Source organism: Pelecanus crispus, chromosome 4 (genome assembly GCF_030463565.1).
Source record: "Pelecanus crispus isolate bPelCri1 chromosome 4, bPelCri1.pri, whole genome shotgun sequence".
Lineage (NCBI taxonomy): Eukaryota > Metazoa > Chordata > Aves > Pelecaniformes > Pelecanidae > Pelecanus > Pelecanus crispus.
In genome coordinates this window covers 50,408,507-50,426,006 of record NC_134646.1, presented here as the reverse complement: position 1 = coordinate 50,426,006, position 17,500 = coordinate 50,408,507, and the positions used below count along the sequence as shown (strand labels likewise).

The 17,500-nt window shown below is 38.9% G+C and overlaps 2 protein-coding genes across 3 annotated transcripts in view; both read left to right on the top strand.

Moving 5' to 3' along the window:
* The window catches only part of ACSL1 (acyl-CoA synthetase long chain family member 1), a 32,706-nt gene extending 30,925 nt beyond the window's left edge, over positions 1–1,781 (top strand). For both annotated transcript variants that reach the window (XM_009488840.2, XM_009488838.2), the window contains 4 exons: positions 221–364; positions 886–987; positions 1,066–1,137; positions 1,339–1,781. In XM_009488840.2, coding sequence (XP_009487115.1) covers positions 221–364; positions 886–987; positions 1,066–1,137; positions 1,339–1,479 — 459 coding nt within the window. In that variant the 3' untranslated portion in view covers positions 1,480–1,781. The remainder of the gene's footprint in view (positions 1–220; positions 365–885; positions 988–1,065; positions 1,138–1,338) is intronic.
* A 3,486-nt stretch (positions 1,782–5,267) lies between these two features.
* Positions 5,268–17,160, top strand: CENPU (centromere protein U). The gene is made up of 12 exons (XM_075709396.1): positions 5,268–5,278; positions 5,409–5,557; positions 6,562–6,679; positions 7,617–7,722; positions 8,603–8,690; positions 9,804–9,879; positions 11,521–11,638; positions 12,041–12,119; positions 13,078–13,125; positions 14,487–14,548; positions 15,827–15,983; positions 16,691–17,160. Exons 2-12 carry the CDS (start codon positions 5,507–5,509, stop codon positions 16,826–16,828), a joined length of 1,041 nt encoding a protein of 346 aa, XP_075565511.1. The 5' UTR covers positions 5,268–5,278; positions 5,409–5,506; the 3' UTR covers positions 16,829–17,160.
* The last annotated feature ends 340 nt before the right edge of the window (positions 17,161–17,500 follow it).

The following is a 17,500-nucleotide window of genomic DNA, read 5'->3' as shown; positions in this document are numbered from 1 at the left end:
TTTGTATTAAACCAGAATTCAGGCAATAGCACTTCTGGTCTGTTGAAAGCTTAACAAAGGTTGCACAGTAATATCTGAAGTTGAAATACATAGGAACAAACTGTTGTTCATATGTTTTAATTCTGGTACATTATGTGATCTAGTGTGGTATGCTTAAGTTGCATAGATCGGTTTTTCACTTGAAGTGCCTTTTCTGAGTAGAAGTTACTTCTGTCAACAGAATGGTACATTGAAGATCATTGACCGGAAAAAACACATATTTAAACTAGCCCAGGGAGAGTATATAGCACCAGAGAAAATAGAAAATGTGTATCTGAGATGTGAAGCACTTGCTCAGGTGTTTGTCCATGGAGAGAGCTTGCAGGTAAGCATTCTTCACATAATTTTAAAACCTAATGCAAGAGGAGACTGCAGAAAAGAGCCCCCACCCTGAACTTTGGGACTCAAATCTTAAAATTTTTTAACATTACACATTTTGGTTCTGAATGCACTTTCAACTCCAGCAATTATGTAACATTTTTCTGGATTTAGTTTCAGACCAGGTAGTAGAGCTGGATTAATTTAACTGAGTATTAATGACTGTACATAAGTTGCTAACAGTGTGCAGGGAAAATAAAAAAATAAGCAAAAACAAAAAAAAACCCAAGATGTCCAGGTTTTTGCAAGTATAAATTGAAATGTGGGTCTTAACAAGAGTAATTCTCTTAAGTGCAAGCTTCTGAACTGCACTCCTGTGTTCAAGTAGCAGAAAGCTGCTGACTTTACAGCAGGATCAGAACTGCTGTCCAAAACTTAACGCTGACTAGTAAGAAATATGTAGAAACTAAAGTGGTGACTTTAAAAAGGGGGGAAAAAAAAAAAAGCTTGACAAAAATTCCTTTTTAGTCCTTCCTAGTAGCTATTGTGGTACCTGATCCTGAGACTTTGCGCAACTGGGCCAAGAAAAAAGGATTTGAAGGCTCATATGAAGAGCTATGCAAAAACAAGGTGAGTCATAAGTAACTCAACAGTTAGTTGTTCTGCATCAACTGTTTCCAGCTATACAATGTATTCCTGTATCCACAGGACCTCAAAAAACACATTCTGGAAGACATGGTGAGGATTGGGAAAGAATCTGGTTTAAAGTCATTTGAACAGGTAAGACACTAATGAGAACTGAACACCTAATTCTTTAAACTTCACAATACCAATATAATATGACTCTGCAGAAACTAGTTTTAAATTGCATCTGGAAGATCTTTAAAGTGATGGGCTGCTTTATGATGTCTCGGCAATCTTTTTTAATAGCCTTGTTTATTCCAAGGAATGCAGCTTAGCTAGTAATTGTTTGTTTTCTAGGTCAAAGACATTGTCATGCACACTGAAATGTTTTCTATTGAAAACGGCCTGCTGACACCAACACTGAAGGCAAAGAGACCAGAACTGCGAAAATATTTCCAGTCACAGATAGAGGAACTTTATGCTAATGCCAAAATGTAACTGAGAATGGAATGAAGAAAGTGGCACATGTCTGATGTCTACTGTCGGCCTTCATATCTGTAATTTGACTACAGCAAACATAAGGAAGGAAACTGTGCAATCATTAACTTGTACAAAAATGGGTACTTGCCATAGGAACATTGAAGAAATGGAACACTGCCTTACTGTCAAGTTGTGTTGCATACTGTTTTTATGGTGACCTACAATTTCCAAAAAGAGCCTTAACTATAAATGGTAACTATATGTAAGTTATTTAAGACTTCCTTGGCCAAAAATGGGACTCTACTTCACCAAGGAGCTAAGGTTTTCTTATTGCCAGCATGTTTGCTGTCTGCAGTGTATTTTGCAGTTGTCAATTCCACAAAGGATTTGGCAGGTTTGAAAATGCCTCTAAGTATCTTCATCCTCAGAAGGATTACTTTAATCTGCCCCCCCAAAAAACCCAAACCCCCAACCACCAAAAAAACCCTCTACAGTTGTATAGCTGGTATCACATCTTGCATTAGTCCTAGTATTAACTGGGGTGAGGCATCTGAGCATGTTTTTTTCCCCTTCTATACCTGCAGCCAGTTCTGAGATGTACTTTTATAAGGTAGAAGTCAGAACTCCACTCAAAGACTGATGAATACAAGTTCCTCAGAGGAAGTCTGCATATGGTGGTTCTGCACTGAAAGTGTGGATAGAGTTAATTCAGCAAGTGTAGCCTTGGCTACATTAACACAAATCCGGAGTAATGCCAGCCCTGTCGATGAACAGATCCTAACTCTGGCAAGAACACTAGAGACCTAAAACCAAAACCATTCAGGAGGCTGGGCTATGCTAACAGTCAGGTAAACATTGCACCTGTACTAGCCACTTGTTTTCCTGTAATGAACATGTATTTAAAATGCATTTTTTAAAATGTGCCAGGTCCTCTATAAGTGGAAGAGCTTCTGACATAACTTCCCAGTTTTCTGTGCTTTTCTGTATGAGCCACTGAGTATTCTTCACTGAATAGCAAAATAGGTCAGGTAGAACGTTTTTGCCTGATGCTTTGCAGCAATTGGAAGTATTTAAATATGCCAGCAGAACTGTGTGTTGGCACAGGATAGGTATTTGTTCAGGGATAAAAACCTAATTCCCAGATAAATTACAAAATAACTAGTTATGTTTTGTTTGAGAAATCAGCAGAGATAAGCCTTATTACAGCATAAGTCTTTTGCTATCCTTAACAAGAGTTGGTTTTGCATTGGCATTCATTGCTGTTTTTTGAAAACATGGATATATGTAAAATACAAGCACAACAAGGTTTGCACTAAGATTTGTGTGTGATTGTAATGCACTACTCTGTAGCATAATTTCATATGTGTGTGCAATTAAGGTACACAAACCCAAGTCAACTGTTAGAGCAGTAGTTTGTTACATTGGAATTCAAATGTTTGCTTAGTGTTGGCTATTTCTATGTTTTATAAAACCAAAACAATTTTCAAAACCAATGAAGGAAACCAAAATAAATATTTCTGCATTTCAACTCAGTGAAGTGTTTGTTTATCAAGGAAAGATGCTGCTGACTAACAAGCCAAGGTGTAATTTGGTAACTCTGACAAGCTGTAAAACTCCACTGCTACAAACATACTAAATAGAAGATAGATACTGGTTGACACTTACTTTTGGAAGGTAACTGTCTGCTTTGGTTTGATATTTATGTGTGAGTTTTTGGCCAATATCTGTAAGAAGGGGATGCTGTTGTATGTAACTTGATTCATCGGTGTTCTTCAACAACAAAATCTTTATTTTTGTCTTCAGTATGGTTTCTGACGATGGTAAAAACACTACCTAATTATCATAAACAACTTTTGAGTGAAATCTGGAGTTTTCTTAAACTCTTGTGCTGCTTTTGGGTGGTGGTGGCTGTCCTTCCTGTGTTGTCATCATTCCCCCCCTTCCCCCCTTATACCATGCATCTGGCTTTGATCAGTGGTATGGTTTGAAAGATTTCGTGGGCAGAGTTATCAGACCATGGTAGATGAAGCATCACCACCAAGATAATGTTTAGAGCTGTATTGATGTTACTGTGAAATAATAAGCAGACTTACGTTCCTAGTCATGGTAGCCTTTTTCCTTTTGAGTAATTTTTTATGTTCCTTTATACATCCCCTCCCTACTGAAGGAAGTCTAAACCAAACTTGTCACTTACACGTGTATTTGTATATGGATGAGTATGTCGCTTGGAGAGACAGCGAAATGTCACTGTGCCTGTCCTAATGGAGATGGCTAAGAGATGGCTGAGAGCTGGATCTAAAGTTTATGTTCTTAACACATCCCATCAAAGAAAGCTTTCTTCAAGAGCCATTTACCACTACATAAACAAAGCTGTGTTGTATGTAGTCTGTACTACTGCTTGTTACCTCTGGCTCACGGACTGCTAAATGAGGCTGGGTGCTATAGCCTGTACACTAGAAGTATAAAGAGACCGCTCCACCTGTTAATCCTAAAGTGATATTTCACTGTGTTTTAGCTTATTTGGTTGGAAAAAGGGGCAGGGAAGGGCACAGGGACAGCAGCGGATCACTGGAAGAACACCCTTACCTGTGGATGAAGAGGTGTGGCATAGACTTTTGTCGACAATTTGCTAAACCTCGTATTAACAATTAAATTGCTGAGTAACTAAATGCCAGAGATCTGGAATTACAAGTTTTCAATTGGAACCCTGCTTTTTCTGGTGTGCTATTATAACAAGTAATATTTTTATATGTTTTGAATTGATTTCTTAACTGCTGCAAGGTTTTGACCCTAGATGTCAGGTTATTTTTATAGAAATGGTCCTGGTTTTTTTTGTTTTAAGAGCAGTAGGAAATTTGAGGTGAGCACTGTTGTGGCCCGTTTCTGTAATGCCACCCATACACACCATCAATTGTGGTAGGTGTCAGGGAGGGAAGAAAACCTGGGGGATTTTTTTTTTTTTTCTCTTGGTCGTGCAGCGTAGTTTGTGGGGAAAAATGGTCAGCAGAGCAAGAGTCAGGTGAATTCTCATGAAACACTGAATCCAGAATGAGCTGCTGGTCAGCACACAACTTAGCGATGCTTGGGTACTGGGGAAAAAAAAAATCTTGGTACCTGGAATGAGGAAATAGTTTTTCTCCTCATTCGTCTCTTTAAAATAAACAATAAACAAAAAGGCAGCTGCTGGGGCGCGAGTCCTGTGGCGCTCCATTTTGAAACGCTCCGGGAGCGCGGGAGGTGTGGGGGGGGTGTGGGGGCAAGGCACCCCGCTCCCGCAAGCGATCGCCCCCTCTTCTGGCGCTGCTTCCTGCGCCGCCGCTTTTCTCCCCTGCCTTCCCACCCAGGCCTCGGCCCGGCCCCGCGGCTCCCGAGGCCCCGACACCGCGGGGGGCCGGGGCCTGTGCCTGGGCCCGGGCCCGGGCCTTCCCCTTCCGGCGCTGCGGCGGCTCGCCGCGCCTCCCCTTCCCGCCCAGCGGCGCGGCCGGTTTGAACGGCGGCGGGAAGGCGGCGCCGCTGCCGGCGGGTGGGTCACCGGAGGGGGCCGGGCCGGGCTGGGCCGAGGGGCGCCGGTGACGGCCGGGACCCCGCGCCGGGCGGCGTGAGGCGGGGCCGGGGGAGCGGCGGGGCCGCCGCCCGCCCCTTCTCCTCCCGAGGCGGCGGGGCCTGCCCGCCGGGCCCGGGCCCGGGCCGCCCTTGGGCCCCTGGCGCTCGGGGAGGCGGGGGCCTGGGGTCTCCTGCGTGAGAGAAACAGCAGCCGTGAAGCAAAAGTAGAGGTGTAAATAGCCTGACGTCTTGTCTGCCTTTATCTTTTTGATACGTATGTCTTGTTACTAACTTAGCTGTGCTACGCCAGCTGTTGGGCTGCGCTAATAAAGTGAGTGTTACTACTTTTAAAGCGAGTTACGCGTAATGCGTTGAATTAACGAAGGTTTCCCATTTTCTTCCAGGTATTGAGACAGAGGAAGCAGATTTGTATCAGGAATGATTTTTTGGTAACTTTATCCTCAGGCTGTGTATTTAGCAGTACAACACGCTGAATAGCGAAATGTCCTCAAAGAAGAAAACGAAGAGAAATCATTCCGGAGATAAATTACAGGTAAGTTTTGCTATTTTGAGCAGAATTAAAACAGCAAGTGTTTTGTTGTTTTACCGTGCTTTTGTGGCCTTGGCTCCGGAGGTGGATGCGCAGGTGTAAACGCGGGGCTTTCTTGGGAACTGTGCGGTGCAGTCCCTGCTGGTGCAGGTTTGGGGTGCGTGGGTTTTTTCCTTTTCCTATTCTTCTTTTCTTTAGGAGTAGTACAGCATCAGGCAAAATGGGCTATTGACTTTCAAACAGGCAAAAATTTGAAAATGGTCTTGTAAAATTAAAGAGAACAGCTTAAAGAGAAGACAGTTGATGTGTCTCTATTCGGTACTGTAGCAAAACCTGTGAGGTGCTGCGAAGTGCTAGTAAAATTAAAAGCTCGGGAAGTTGATGTTTTCTTCTTGTAATTCCCTTTCCATGCACATACACACAAATGAGTGAGGAAATTTACTCCCACGCTTAAGGTGTGAATGATGCGTTTATAAATATTTCATAGACTAGTGCCATTCTCCCCTACCCTTCTGCTATACAGAAGTGTCTATGTGATACTTGACTTACAAATTCTACCTTTTACAATAAGTTACACATAGCTTTTGATTTTTTTAAAGTGTGAATCACTAAATTTGACAAGGATGGACATTCATGTAATACAGAGATGAAAGAAGAAGTATTTTAATACCTAAAACTAAAAAGGCCATAGATGATAAAAACCAGATATTAGACTGTTACAAAATTTCAAAGCTTATACGCTTAGTTTTATAAAATAAGACAAAGCTGATGCAACGGTACAAATAGCAGAATCTATCAGTTTTATACCATCACTTCCCTTAGGAGAAAAAAAAGATAGTCTGAGGAAAAAATACATGCTTCAAATACTTTATATCCTAGCTCAGTAGTCAATATGGTCCGGATTAAATGTATTTCTAGTCAAGTGTTCTTGAAATTCATTGTAATATTTAATCTGTTTTACACTGAAAAAGCTGGATGAACTAGCTGTTGATTTCATGCCTATCCAGGAACACAAAGGCAACTCCCATCCTCGCTGGAAATTGCTTCCACTTGAGGAACCAGATGTCTCAAGGATATTGAAGGTAGCGGAAGCAAATCAACTTGAGGAGCTTGATGATTCATTTGGTTAGTATTAACTTCTATGTCATTTAATGTATGATTTACGTGAACAAACCATATGGGCAAAATATTTCAATTCTTACTTAGGAAAAGGTAGTGGTTTTTTTTCCAGAGAAAATTATGCACAGGAGAGACAGAGGCTTTTTTTTGAGGGTGGTTGTTATTTTCTGTCATTTAGGAAGTAACAAGAATAATGCTGTAGTATGTGCGAGTAAAAGCTGATAGAAAAATACTGGCTATTCAAGCTTTATAGTCTAAATGGTAGAATTTAATGCAATATAACATTACAATTGTGTAAGAGTTTACATTTTAGAAGGAAAGTTCAATATCTTAAGTTACTCTCTACTACATTACATAAATCATGAAGTGAATTTTTTTGCTATTGTAAGAGTATGCATGGCAGCAAACTTAGACGGTCACAGGGATGTTGTTCTGCTTAAAAAGTAACATCATAAAAACATACTATTTTTGGTGAAGCATTAAAACCCACTTTCATGCTCCGTATGGGACTTGTGCAGTGAGGCCTCAGTACACTGGAAGAGAATCAATTTAGATGGAATATGTGCCCCTGTGTGAAGTTCTCTGTTATTAAATACATATAGCTCTTACATGTCGGTAAGAAAAATCTTTGAAAAACTGTGTAATTAGAAGTCGTAGAGAAAACACTAAGAGCTGTTTCTCAGTTGTAATATTTATTACTCTAAGAAAATTATGGGAATGTACATGAAACATAGCAGGTGGATGAGTATAGAAACTATGAAGCTTTTATATGTATTTTTCCTAAGCCTCAAATAATACTTTGAACAAGAATTCCTTTGTATTAGTGAGCAAACCACAAAAATTCTAACTAAATGCTGAATGGCAGGCAGTGCTAGCATGTCCGTACTCTTTGCCTGAACAGAAGGGAACAATTTTCATATGGCTTATTTTCTGTTCTTTATAGATCACCCGTTGCACAGTACTGCTGTGGATGCTTACGGAGAGGAACATTCACAAAACGAGTCACTTGGTCATGTTTCAGCTCCACAAAGGAAAAATACAGCAAGAAGGTCTGGTGAAAAAAATAATTGCCAGCATTTAATTTAATCCTTAGATTTTTAGATTCAATGGGGAAAATGTTCTGTTTGTCAGGTTTCCCTAGTTGCTTATTAAACAGATGCTTTAACTTAAAATTTCTCAGATGAGAAAGCAAAAGGATAAGGAAGATTGGGGAATGTAGAAAAGAAATGGGAGAATAAATTAGTGTTTGCCTTTTGCAAGCAGTACATTGATTTAAGTGCTTACTGTATTTTTTCTTTTAAGTTGAAAGATCTTAAAATAGCTCTGTGAGATATTAATTAGTCCTCTAAATGCTGGTGTCTTTAAAGTTAAAAAGTAAAAAAATGGAAAACAGGTAAAAGCCAGTTAAACTATATGTAACAAAGAAAATTCATTTTAAAAAATCCTTTAATACATGTTTTAGTACATTTCTCATTTGTTAAATCAAATTTGGTTTAAATCCGAAATCGTTCTTATTTGAATGAAATAGCAAGACAATAATAGAGCTTATATGACAGTGTGTATTTTTTCGTTGGTTTTTGAGTTGTAACCCTGCCCCGCCACCAAAAAAGCCTTCTCCTTTCCTGCTAAAATATCCTCAATAATAATCTTGTTTCTGTTTCGAAGTTTCTCCTCAAAACAACATGGCTATCCCAGTGGTCAGTTAGTAATGGATTTCTAATTGTCGCAAGGGTTGCTGTTGAGGGATAAGGATTCTGTTCCCTTTATACACCATTTGCAACTTTATGTAGTTGATTTAGGAGAGACAAACTGAATGATACAGCAATACAAAATGTTCCCCAAAGCCTAAGATTTTGTTGTTTATATGGGTGAAGATCATTCTTTCTCAGTGTGTAGTGGGTTTACATGTGGGTATTTTTATTTTCCTAGTAAAATACCGCATCGTTCGAAAACGTCTGGTGGTGTTCAGAAATTCAGCACGGCTCATCCTGAAGATGAACCCCTTAAGGAGAACATGGTACAGAGAAAGTTTCATGAGTTTATCAGTCAATTTCATTTTAATTCACTTCATGCCACGCTTGCATTAGAGAGGAGGGGAGAGCAAGACCTTTCATTTGTTTCTTAGTACTTCCTTAATACTTAATTGTGTCCCAAATAATTAATCCTCAAAGTATTCCTGTGAGATACCCAAGTGAAACGTTTAAAGCTACAGTCATAATGTCAGTGGGTAACATAATAGCCAGGTGTTCCTGCGTCCTGTAGCCTGTTCTCTTGCTCATTTGGGAATATGTTCTTCTTTCAAGTATTTTCTTTATATCTGGAATGTATGTTCTTAAAGAATGGCATACTAGATGGAATATAAATCCCTTGTACTTGTTAAGTATTGAAGTAAGAATATATTTATGAGAGAATTGAATTTTTCATTGATAAAATTAATTTTTAATATATATTAGAATTTGACAAAAACCACTTGGTTTTGAATGAGTGTTTTCTCAGACTGCAATTAGTGTAAAATGCTTTTGGCCCACTTAGCATCCAGGTGTACAGTGGAAGAGTTAACTATCTGCAGACTTGAGAAAGTAGGCCTGTGATAAAAGAAGCTATGCAGTAGTTTGCGTAAAAGGTTATTACATATTGAAATTCATTAGAATTCTTGAAAATCCTTTTGTAAAATTCAGTACAGAGTGGTAGTCTTTCATCAGTAAACTGCGTGTATGCAGCATTCTCTCAGAATTACTACTTTGTGTTGGTGTCACAAAGTAGTCTTAAGTAGAGAAAGAATTGGGACAGAATGTGGGTGAAAAGGAAGGTAAGGAGGCACTGTTGATGAGAGAATTGTTAATACTGGGCGATGACTGTGCTGAACTGAGGGGCCCTGTGCTCCTTAAAAAGGTTCCTCCTGCTGCACGGCCAGTGGCTGACATGTCAGTCTGTCAGTGTGGTCAGGCAGCTGCTGTCCCTCAACAGTGTGATCACTTGTGCTGTGATTCTGGTGAAATAGCCCTAAGTAAACATTACTGACGTTTCAGTCATGAAAAGCTGAATTACTTCCGTGTGTTGCTATCTCTCAGAATTTTAAATGAGTAAACCTAGGGGGTTTTTTTAAGTTAATCTGCTTTTTATATCACAGAAGGCTCTGAATACTGCTCAATTCCAGGCAAAGAAGCAGCAGCGACCTTCAGAGAAGAACACATCAGATCCTGCTGGTAAATTAGACTTTTCAAAACTCCCGTATGGCTTTTCCTCATTCAAGATGAGTGCTTTTCCATAACTCAACGGTTTTCATTTCTGATATGTAGCAGCGTCCTACTTGTAGAAATGGGAGATTTTAGTTTCAATTTTGGTCTAGGCAGTCATTAGCAATGGTTAAATGAGGGAGCTGGTGTGCCACATGGCTCTGATCCCCGTGGTTTGCATCCCTGGACTTGCCTATTACTCCCCTGGAGGGTAAAGCATGGGTGTGCATTATCCCTGGTACGCAGCCTGGTTCCCTTTGGAGGGAAGCCTGGGTCCACGGGTATGGAGCTGTAAGACACTTAGGTGTGTCCCTTGGTCTGGAAACCTGGAGCGCCAGGCTGTGGGGCAGAGGTTGGAGTGACCCTGACTTACCGTGTAGGCACAGCTGTTAGAATAAAGACCTTTGAGATAGGGAGCTTCAAGACAGTGGCATTTTTTGGTATAGAGAAACTGTTTCTCAAGCGTCAGCTTGCTTCCTCTGAAGTGTACCCCATCATGTTCAAGTACTAGATTTACATTTGGGAGTGTGTGAAGAAACACAGTTTAAGGTTTTGTGGAATTAGCTAGTAATACTATTGCAAAGTTTAAAGAAACATGTTTGTATATCACTTTTTTTGAAGCATATATGGTATTAATACAAAATGTATACAAATATGACATAACAACTCATGATTCTTTGAGTAATGCAGGTTGCCCAGACTCAGGCTAATAGTTTTTACAGCACAAATGGCTATATCTACAGTACACTGCATAGTTTATCAGTTAGTGTAATAACATGCTCCTGGACTTGTTTGAACTGATGAAGAATAAATTGTATATAAGTGTTCATCCAAATTCTGAAGTGTTCCCAGGTAAGTCTATCATAGTTGCTCAGCCAAAGACAGATGAAATAATTAATATTTCCCCCTTCTCAAGTTTCATATTAAAATGTTCATAACTTTTAGGTGGTGTCGTGGTTTAACCCCAGCCAGTAACTAAGCACCACGCAGCCGCTCGCTCACTCCCCCTACCCCGATGGGATGGGGGAAAGAATCAGAAGAGTAAGAGTGAGAAACACTCCTGGGTTGAGATAAGAACAGTTTAATAATTGAAATAAAGTAAAATAGTAATAATAAGAAGAACAATATAATAATAATAGTAATAATAATATACAAAGCAAGTGATGCACAATGCAATTGCTCACCACCCGCTGACCGATAGCCAGCCAGTTCCTGAGCAGCGATCGCTGCCCCCCAGCCAACTCCCCCCAGTTTATATACTGAGCATGATGCCATATGGTATGGAATAGCCCTTTGGTCAGTTTGGATCAACTATCCTGGCTGTGCTGCCTCCCAGTTTCTTGTGCACCTGGCAGAGCATGGGAAGCTGAAAAGTCCTTGACTAGTGTAAGCACTACTTAACACACTGATGTTTTAGTTATTGCTATCAGCATTATTCTCATACTAAATCCAAAACACAGCACTATGCCTGCTCTACTAGGAAGAAAATTAACTCTATCCCAGCTGAAACCAGGACAGATGGTTATTTTAATGGTGGACACAATAACTTTTCTATTATTTTAGAACATGTACCCGAATTGCAAAATGCTTGTCTTTATTCTGTTATTTCAGTGGATAGCCCATGTTCTGTACAGGTTTGGTGTCCCAAAGAGCTGAAGAGATCTCCCAGAGATATTACAGAACTGGATGTTGTTCTGGCTGAATTTGAGAAGATAGCAGCAAATTACAGGTAAATATTCTGCTTTCCTATGGCTGAATACTCAGAGTTTTAAAAATAAATTACCTGTGTTTTTGCTAACAGGCTGTTCTTTAGGGAATGCAGTATTGCATGGTTACATTCTGATGTTATTTTAATGATTATTACGTTTCTGTGATACAAATATTTTTTGTATGTGACCTTGAGGTGGTCTCCAAGAATCTGATATTTTTCCAAACATAAGAACAACAAATCTCAGCTGATGTTTTTCAGTGTAGAAATTAAGCTAGTGCTAGTGCATGAAAGATCCGCAGTTGCCTGTGCTACTAGCTGCTTAATGTTGGGTTTTATTCATTACTGAAAGGAATGTTTTTGGATGAAATTTCTCCTTTACTAAACCAAATGGGTTGTGTTTTGTCCCTCTGACTTCCCTAGACAAAGCATAGAATCAAATGTTTGCAGAAAAGCTGTCAATGGCTTCTGTTCTGCTTTCAAGGACCAAATCACTGATCTTGTAAGTATACCATAAATAAAATCAATTTTGTGGTAGTGATTATAGAGCTGTATATTACATTGTAGTCAAAATGCCTATGGTTTTATATTTATATTTATTTTATGATACTTTAAATTTTCTAATCTTGTGAGGATGAATAATAGGAAAACTGTTGTGTGCAGCCTCTGTGCTGGCTTTCATGAGAGTTGTCTTTAGACACAACACTGCTGTCATGCAAGTACCTTGCAAAATCATCAGCTTTTGACAATAGGGAAACATTAATATTTGTTATATCTGAAGCATTATGTAGTAAAACTGGAGAGCTGCAAAATTTGAATGAGCAAACACGTCAAACACTGTTTTAAAAGCTCATGGACTAGAGTTTTAAAAGGTTGTTTATTTAATCTTTATACTGCATCTCAGTGACTCTTGTGTAGAGGCCTGACTATGACCTCTAACATAGTTCAGCGAAAATAATCCTTTTTTAATTAATAGTTTGAACCTAACTGTAAAAAGCTTCTTAGCTTGGAAGACTGTGATTTCTTCTCACTAATTACAATGAGTAAAAGAAACTCAGAACCTCGTAGGAGTTGTGATAAGTACAATGGATAAGTACTAAAACTATAGTTCTAAGTGATTCATTAGAATGGGCGAGTTTTAAAATGACTAGATTTGTATATTTTATATACAGTTATAGGAAAAACTAAGGTAGGTGGTATTACACTAATTGGTACAAGGAGTATTACTTGCACAAACGGGTGCAAGATGACTAATTTTGTGCAACAATCTTCCTCTGGCATGAGGAGAGAGGAAAGGATTGATACACAACTGATAGGCTTGTAGTCTTCCTGTGAACCAGTGGGTTTTTTTAAATAGCTTTTTATGTTATTCCGAAGTAATTCTTGCAATCGTGTTTTTAGGAGGATAGAGGTGAAATCAAGATCCATAGTCAATCTGTAATTCTTCTTTTCCTCTGTAGATAGTGGAAGTCCAGGAGTTAAAGAATATGAAGAGAAAAAATGCTAAGGTAAATACACATATATATCACTAGATTGTACAGCATACAGAAGCGGGCATTGAAATTTCAAGAAGTTGCCTAGAAGAAATAAAATCATTCACAAAAAAGCGTACTGTACTACAGAATCAACTGCACAAGTAGAGGATAGGGAACCACCAGAGTTTTTTTGGAAGAGGTCTGAGTAAATATGATGGATTGCAAACTCATACGTGTACTGCTATACTGGTGCAAAAAGAAGGAATGCACATTAGGATGTGTAGGTATCTATGCACGTGAATTACTCTTTTTGTAATGAGCACTGGTGAGGCCTCTGGAGAGGCAATTAAATAGAGGGCTAACCTTCAAGAAACATAGATGAATATAAAATGTAGGAGAGCAGCAAAGATGGTGACCTGTGACAATAGAATTGGATTGCTTAGTTTAAAGGAGAGAAGTCTAAGGGAGCTGCATTCCCTAAATATATGCAAAATTTTTGTTCAGGGGAGGGCAGTCCCTCTGCTTGTTCAGAGAGAGTAGTAATTGACTGAAAGTGCAACAGGGGAGTGTCGACAGGAGGAGGAACTAGTGTAAGAGCAGGAAAACATTGCAGTGGTTTCATCAGGAGAGAGTTGAATGCCCTATGGCAGAGATATTTAAGAGCAGGTTAGGCATTGTCTGCCAGAGGCTTTCTGCCCAGATTAACCTCTTTCGCAGAGTTTTTGATGACTAAATAGCTTTTAACAAGTAAAGTAAATGGAGAGCTTATTCTGGGAGGTAGCAATTAATGTCCTAAAGTCTTGTTAATTTGAGGTGATATGGCAAGCTACTCTGCATGTAAAATGAAAATTTTAATACACATCTAGCATTCACAGCCACTCAGAGTTATCCTTATTTTGCCTCTTATACATTTGTTTAAAATCAGATTTGTAGTTGCTGAATTTAAATTTATGAGTAGGGTTTTTTGTTTGTGGTTTTTTTTTTTTAAATTGGATGTTGTATTAAAGCAAGCTTAATTATGCTTAGTTCCTTAGTTATGTCAATCATACTGAACATACATTCGTATTAGTCTTTATTTTTAAAACAGAAACAAACAAAAACCTGGTAGGGTTGGTCATGTTTGAGTTCAAAATGTCACAAACTCCTTTTGTATGGTTGTAAATCCAGCGTTCCTTAAGAGAAATTTTGGATGGAGATGAGAGTCTGACATTTTGAAGAGCTTCAGAGTGTTTAAAATACAAATGTGGCAGTTGATAAGGTCTGGTATCTTTGAATTTTCCACATCCAGAATCAGAAGCATAAGACCTCAAATTAAAAAAGCTAATGAAATTTGAGTTGTTTGCCTTTGAAGTTACAGAAACCATTTCAAAGACTTTCCTCACTCTTTGTTTCAGGTAATAACAGACATCAGAAAGAAAAGGCAGCGACTGTTGCAACTCAGAGAAGAGCTAATTGGGTATGTTTCTAATGATGCACAATAATAGCCTGAAGAACTTTAAGGAGTCTGGTATTTTGTAATTCAGAAGTGAAAGTAACTTTTTTGTTCTTTCATTTTGTTTTGATGAAACTACCTCTGTTCCGTATTGCTTTCTGTTTTTACAGAAGCTCAGGATAATCTCTCCGTATTTCAGTTGCCCAATAGTCATTCTTGCAAGTTCTCTTAGCTAACTAGTTACTGGGATGGTATTTCAGACCACATGTTCATAAGAAAAACACTAACACTAACATTATGATTGGAATAGCAAAGGCAATGAATCGTAAATATACAAAGGTAATACAGAGGGCTTTTTTGGTTTTGAGTACTTCACCTCTGCAATTTGGCAGGGATGCCTCTGAGTACATGGTTTGCTTCCATCTCCTGTGGCCACACAATTCCCCTTCTCTAACTTGGCTTTAATCTTAAGTATCACTTAGATACAAAACACAGAAATTATGTTCTTTGGAAGAACCATTAGACTTCCACAAATCCAGTTGGCTACTAGTGACAAGCTTTATACTGGAGCTGCATATAACATACATGCTATACCTTAACTCTGTAGGGAACCATGGGCTTGGATCCATAAAGGCAGATTAAAAGCCCTCTCTCTGTGGCCACGAGAGTCTTGTCACCTTTGCGGTACTGTGTCCAGACTTCACTCGGAGAACTGACTGAAGGCATCCCTCAATATGGGTTTGAACCCCCTCGCAGATTGAAAGCCATCTTCGCATTTTTTACTTGTTGTGTTGTAATCCTTTGATCGTCTTAAGAAAGCTTTTTGCTGCAACACTGTTAAATGAAAATGGCTGTTGGTGTTCAGTTTTTGGAGTGCTAATTTAACATATTGAGCCCTCCAGTTTACTTAGGCAGAGGCGTATCGAATTTGTAGATCCTGAGCATGCTTCAGCATTAAGCACTGAACACCTCAGCCTGCAAGCAGGTGTCTGCAGAAGCAGAACACTGGGTACTTAAGAAACTTCACTTGAAAAACTTTAAGTGCTTAAGAGAGAGTGGCTATTTTGTCAGACTCAAAAGTGAGATGTGGAAAAAAGTTTTGGGGTTCTTTTTGTGGATTTGGACCTGTGCTCCTGTTTAAGTAATATGCTGGTTATTCTAATTAAACAGTATGTTACACTAACCTGTGCTTTGTATTTCTGACCAACCTTTCCCTTAAGGCTTCTTCAGAGGAAATATGTTCATAGTTACTCATGAAATAAATATGCAGATATAGTCATCAAAGCCTTGATCTTTTTTCAGAGCTGAACCACAACTGATAAAACTACGAAGGGAATATGCTGAGATGCAGGAAAGGAAATCTTCCTTGAGACAGGCAACTGAATTACTTACTGATTTAAAGGAGCTACAGCAAGACTGTTTGGATTATAGAGAAGAAAACCCAAAAGAAAAAGTGGTAGTAAGTACATATTTTGCGTGTGTTCCTGAACTGTTCTGGATCAGCCCCTCCCCTTTTTCTTTTTCCCTAGACTGATGGGCATTTCTGTTAATGTTTAACTTACATTGAATAGCAGTATTTTGTTAATTGTCTTTGTGGAAGCAACTTGAGAATCATCGCTGTAACTGTACTGCAGTATCTCACTCATTTTTTTGGTCTCAGAAACCAAAGTATTTCAGAGAGGATTCTGCTACCTTGCTGGCTATGTCGAGGAATTTGAAGGACACAGAAGTGTAACGGGTGTCCTCAGGTCTAAAATTTTTTTATAGAAATCAAAGAAAGATTAGCAGTGAGAAGCAAGTAATCAATTTCTTTTGTTGCTATTGTTCAAAGGTATGGAAAGCTCTGGTACTTGCATGTCTGTTCTGTAAAGTATTTCATGCTGAGAACAGCACTGTATTTCATGACCAGATTAACTCCTCATGTAGTCTTAGAACTCCTTCCCCTTTTACCGTGGCTCATGACCTGGTGTGGCATTTTCTGTTGACAATGCTACTCGCCTGCCACTTGTAAGGAAATCCTATCATTTCAGAAGACTCTAATGTTGGCTCTTCTTCACTTCTACAAATCACGTTGCATCATTTCAGATAGAGGAAAAATAAATACAGATAGGTATTTTTTCCAAGAGTTAAAATTGTTGCCTTGTAATTTTATTTCCTCAACAACAGTATGGAACTTCCAGCCTACCTGCTCTTCTGGTGGAGTCACGGAGAATTCTAGGAGCAGAAAGACACTTTCAGAATATTAATATGAAACTGGAAGAGGCTCTGGCTGTACAAAGAGGGAAGTTATCGAAGAAACATTAAGTGGTTTTTAATAGACTTTTGGACATGCGTTAGGAACAATTATTAGAATGTCAGTGCTTAAAGCTCATTTAATCATTGTTGCTGTATTTTGCTTCAGTGTTTAAAAGAAGTCAGTGACTTAATTGGCAATTGCATCTTTCTATTGTCAAATAGTCTGTGTGAGAGCTTACTCAGAATGTCAGTGAAATTAATGAAATAGCAATTCCAGTTAAAGTGGCAAAACTCTTCTGTACTCTGTTAACAATCCTGGGTTTTAATCTCAGGCTATTAAAGTAATGTGATCTTGAAAGCAATATGTACTTTTAAAAGAGAACACATAGACATTGGTTGAACTATTGATAGACAAATCTTTTTATTGAATTTGTATTTAAAATAAATTTAATTTCCTCCCATTTCTGGACGTAAAGAAATCTATTTTACTTGGCTTATCAGTAAAACTTGGACATACAGCTAACAAAACAGAAACCGCACAGCAGTGTTACAAGTGCCAAGCTTGGAGTAGCATTCATGACAGGTTTTCAGTCCAGTACTCTTCAGCCCTTGTGTAATCTTCCATGATCTCCTCATGCTTGCTGAAGATCAGCCAGTTCTGAGGATCCTTGTTTGTTACTCAGTTCTTTGTCTTAAAGCTCTGGAAGAGCATTTTTTAACTACATTGCAGTACCTTTCACA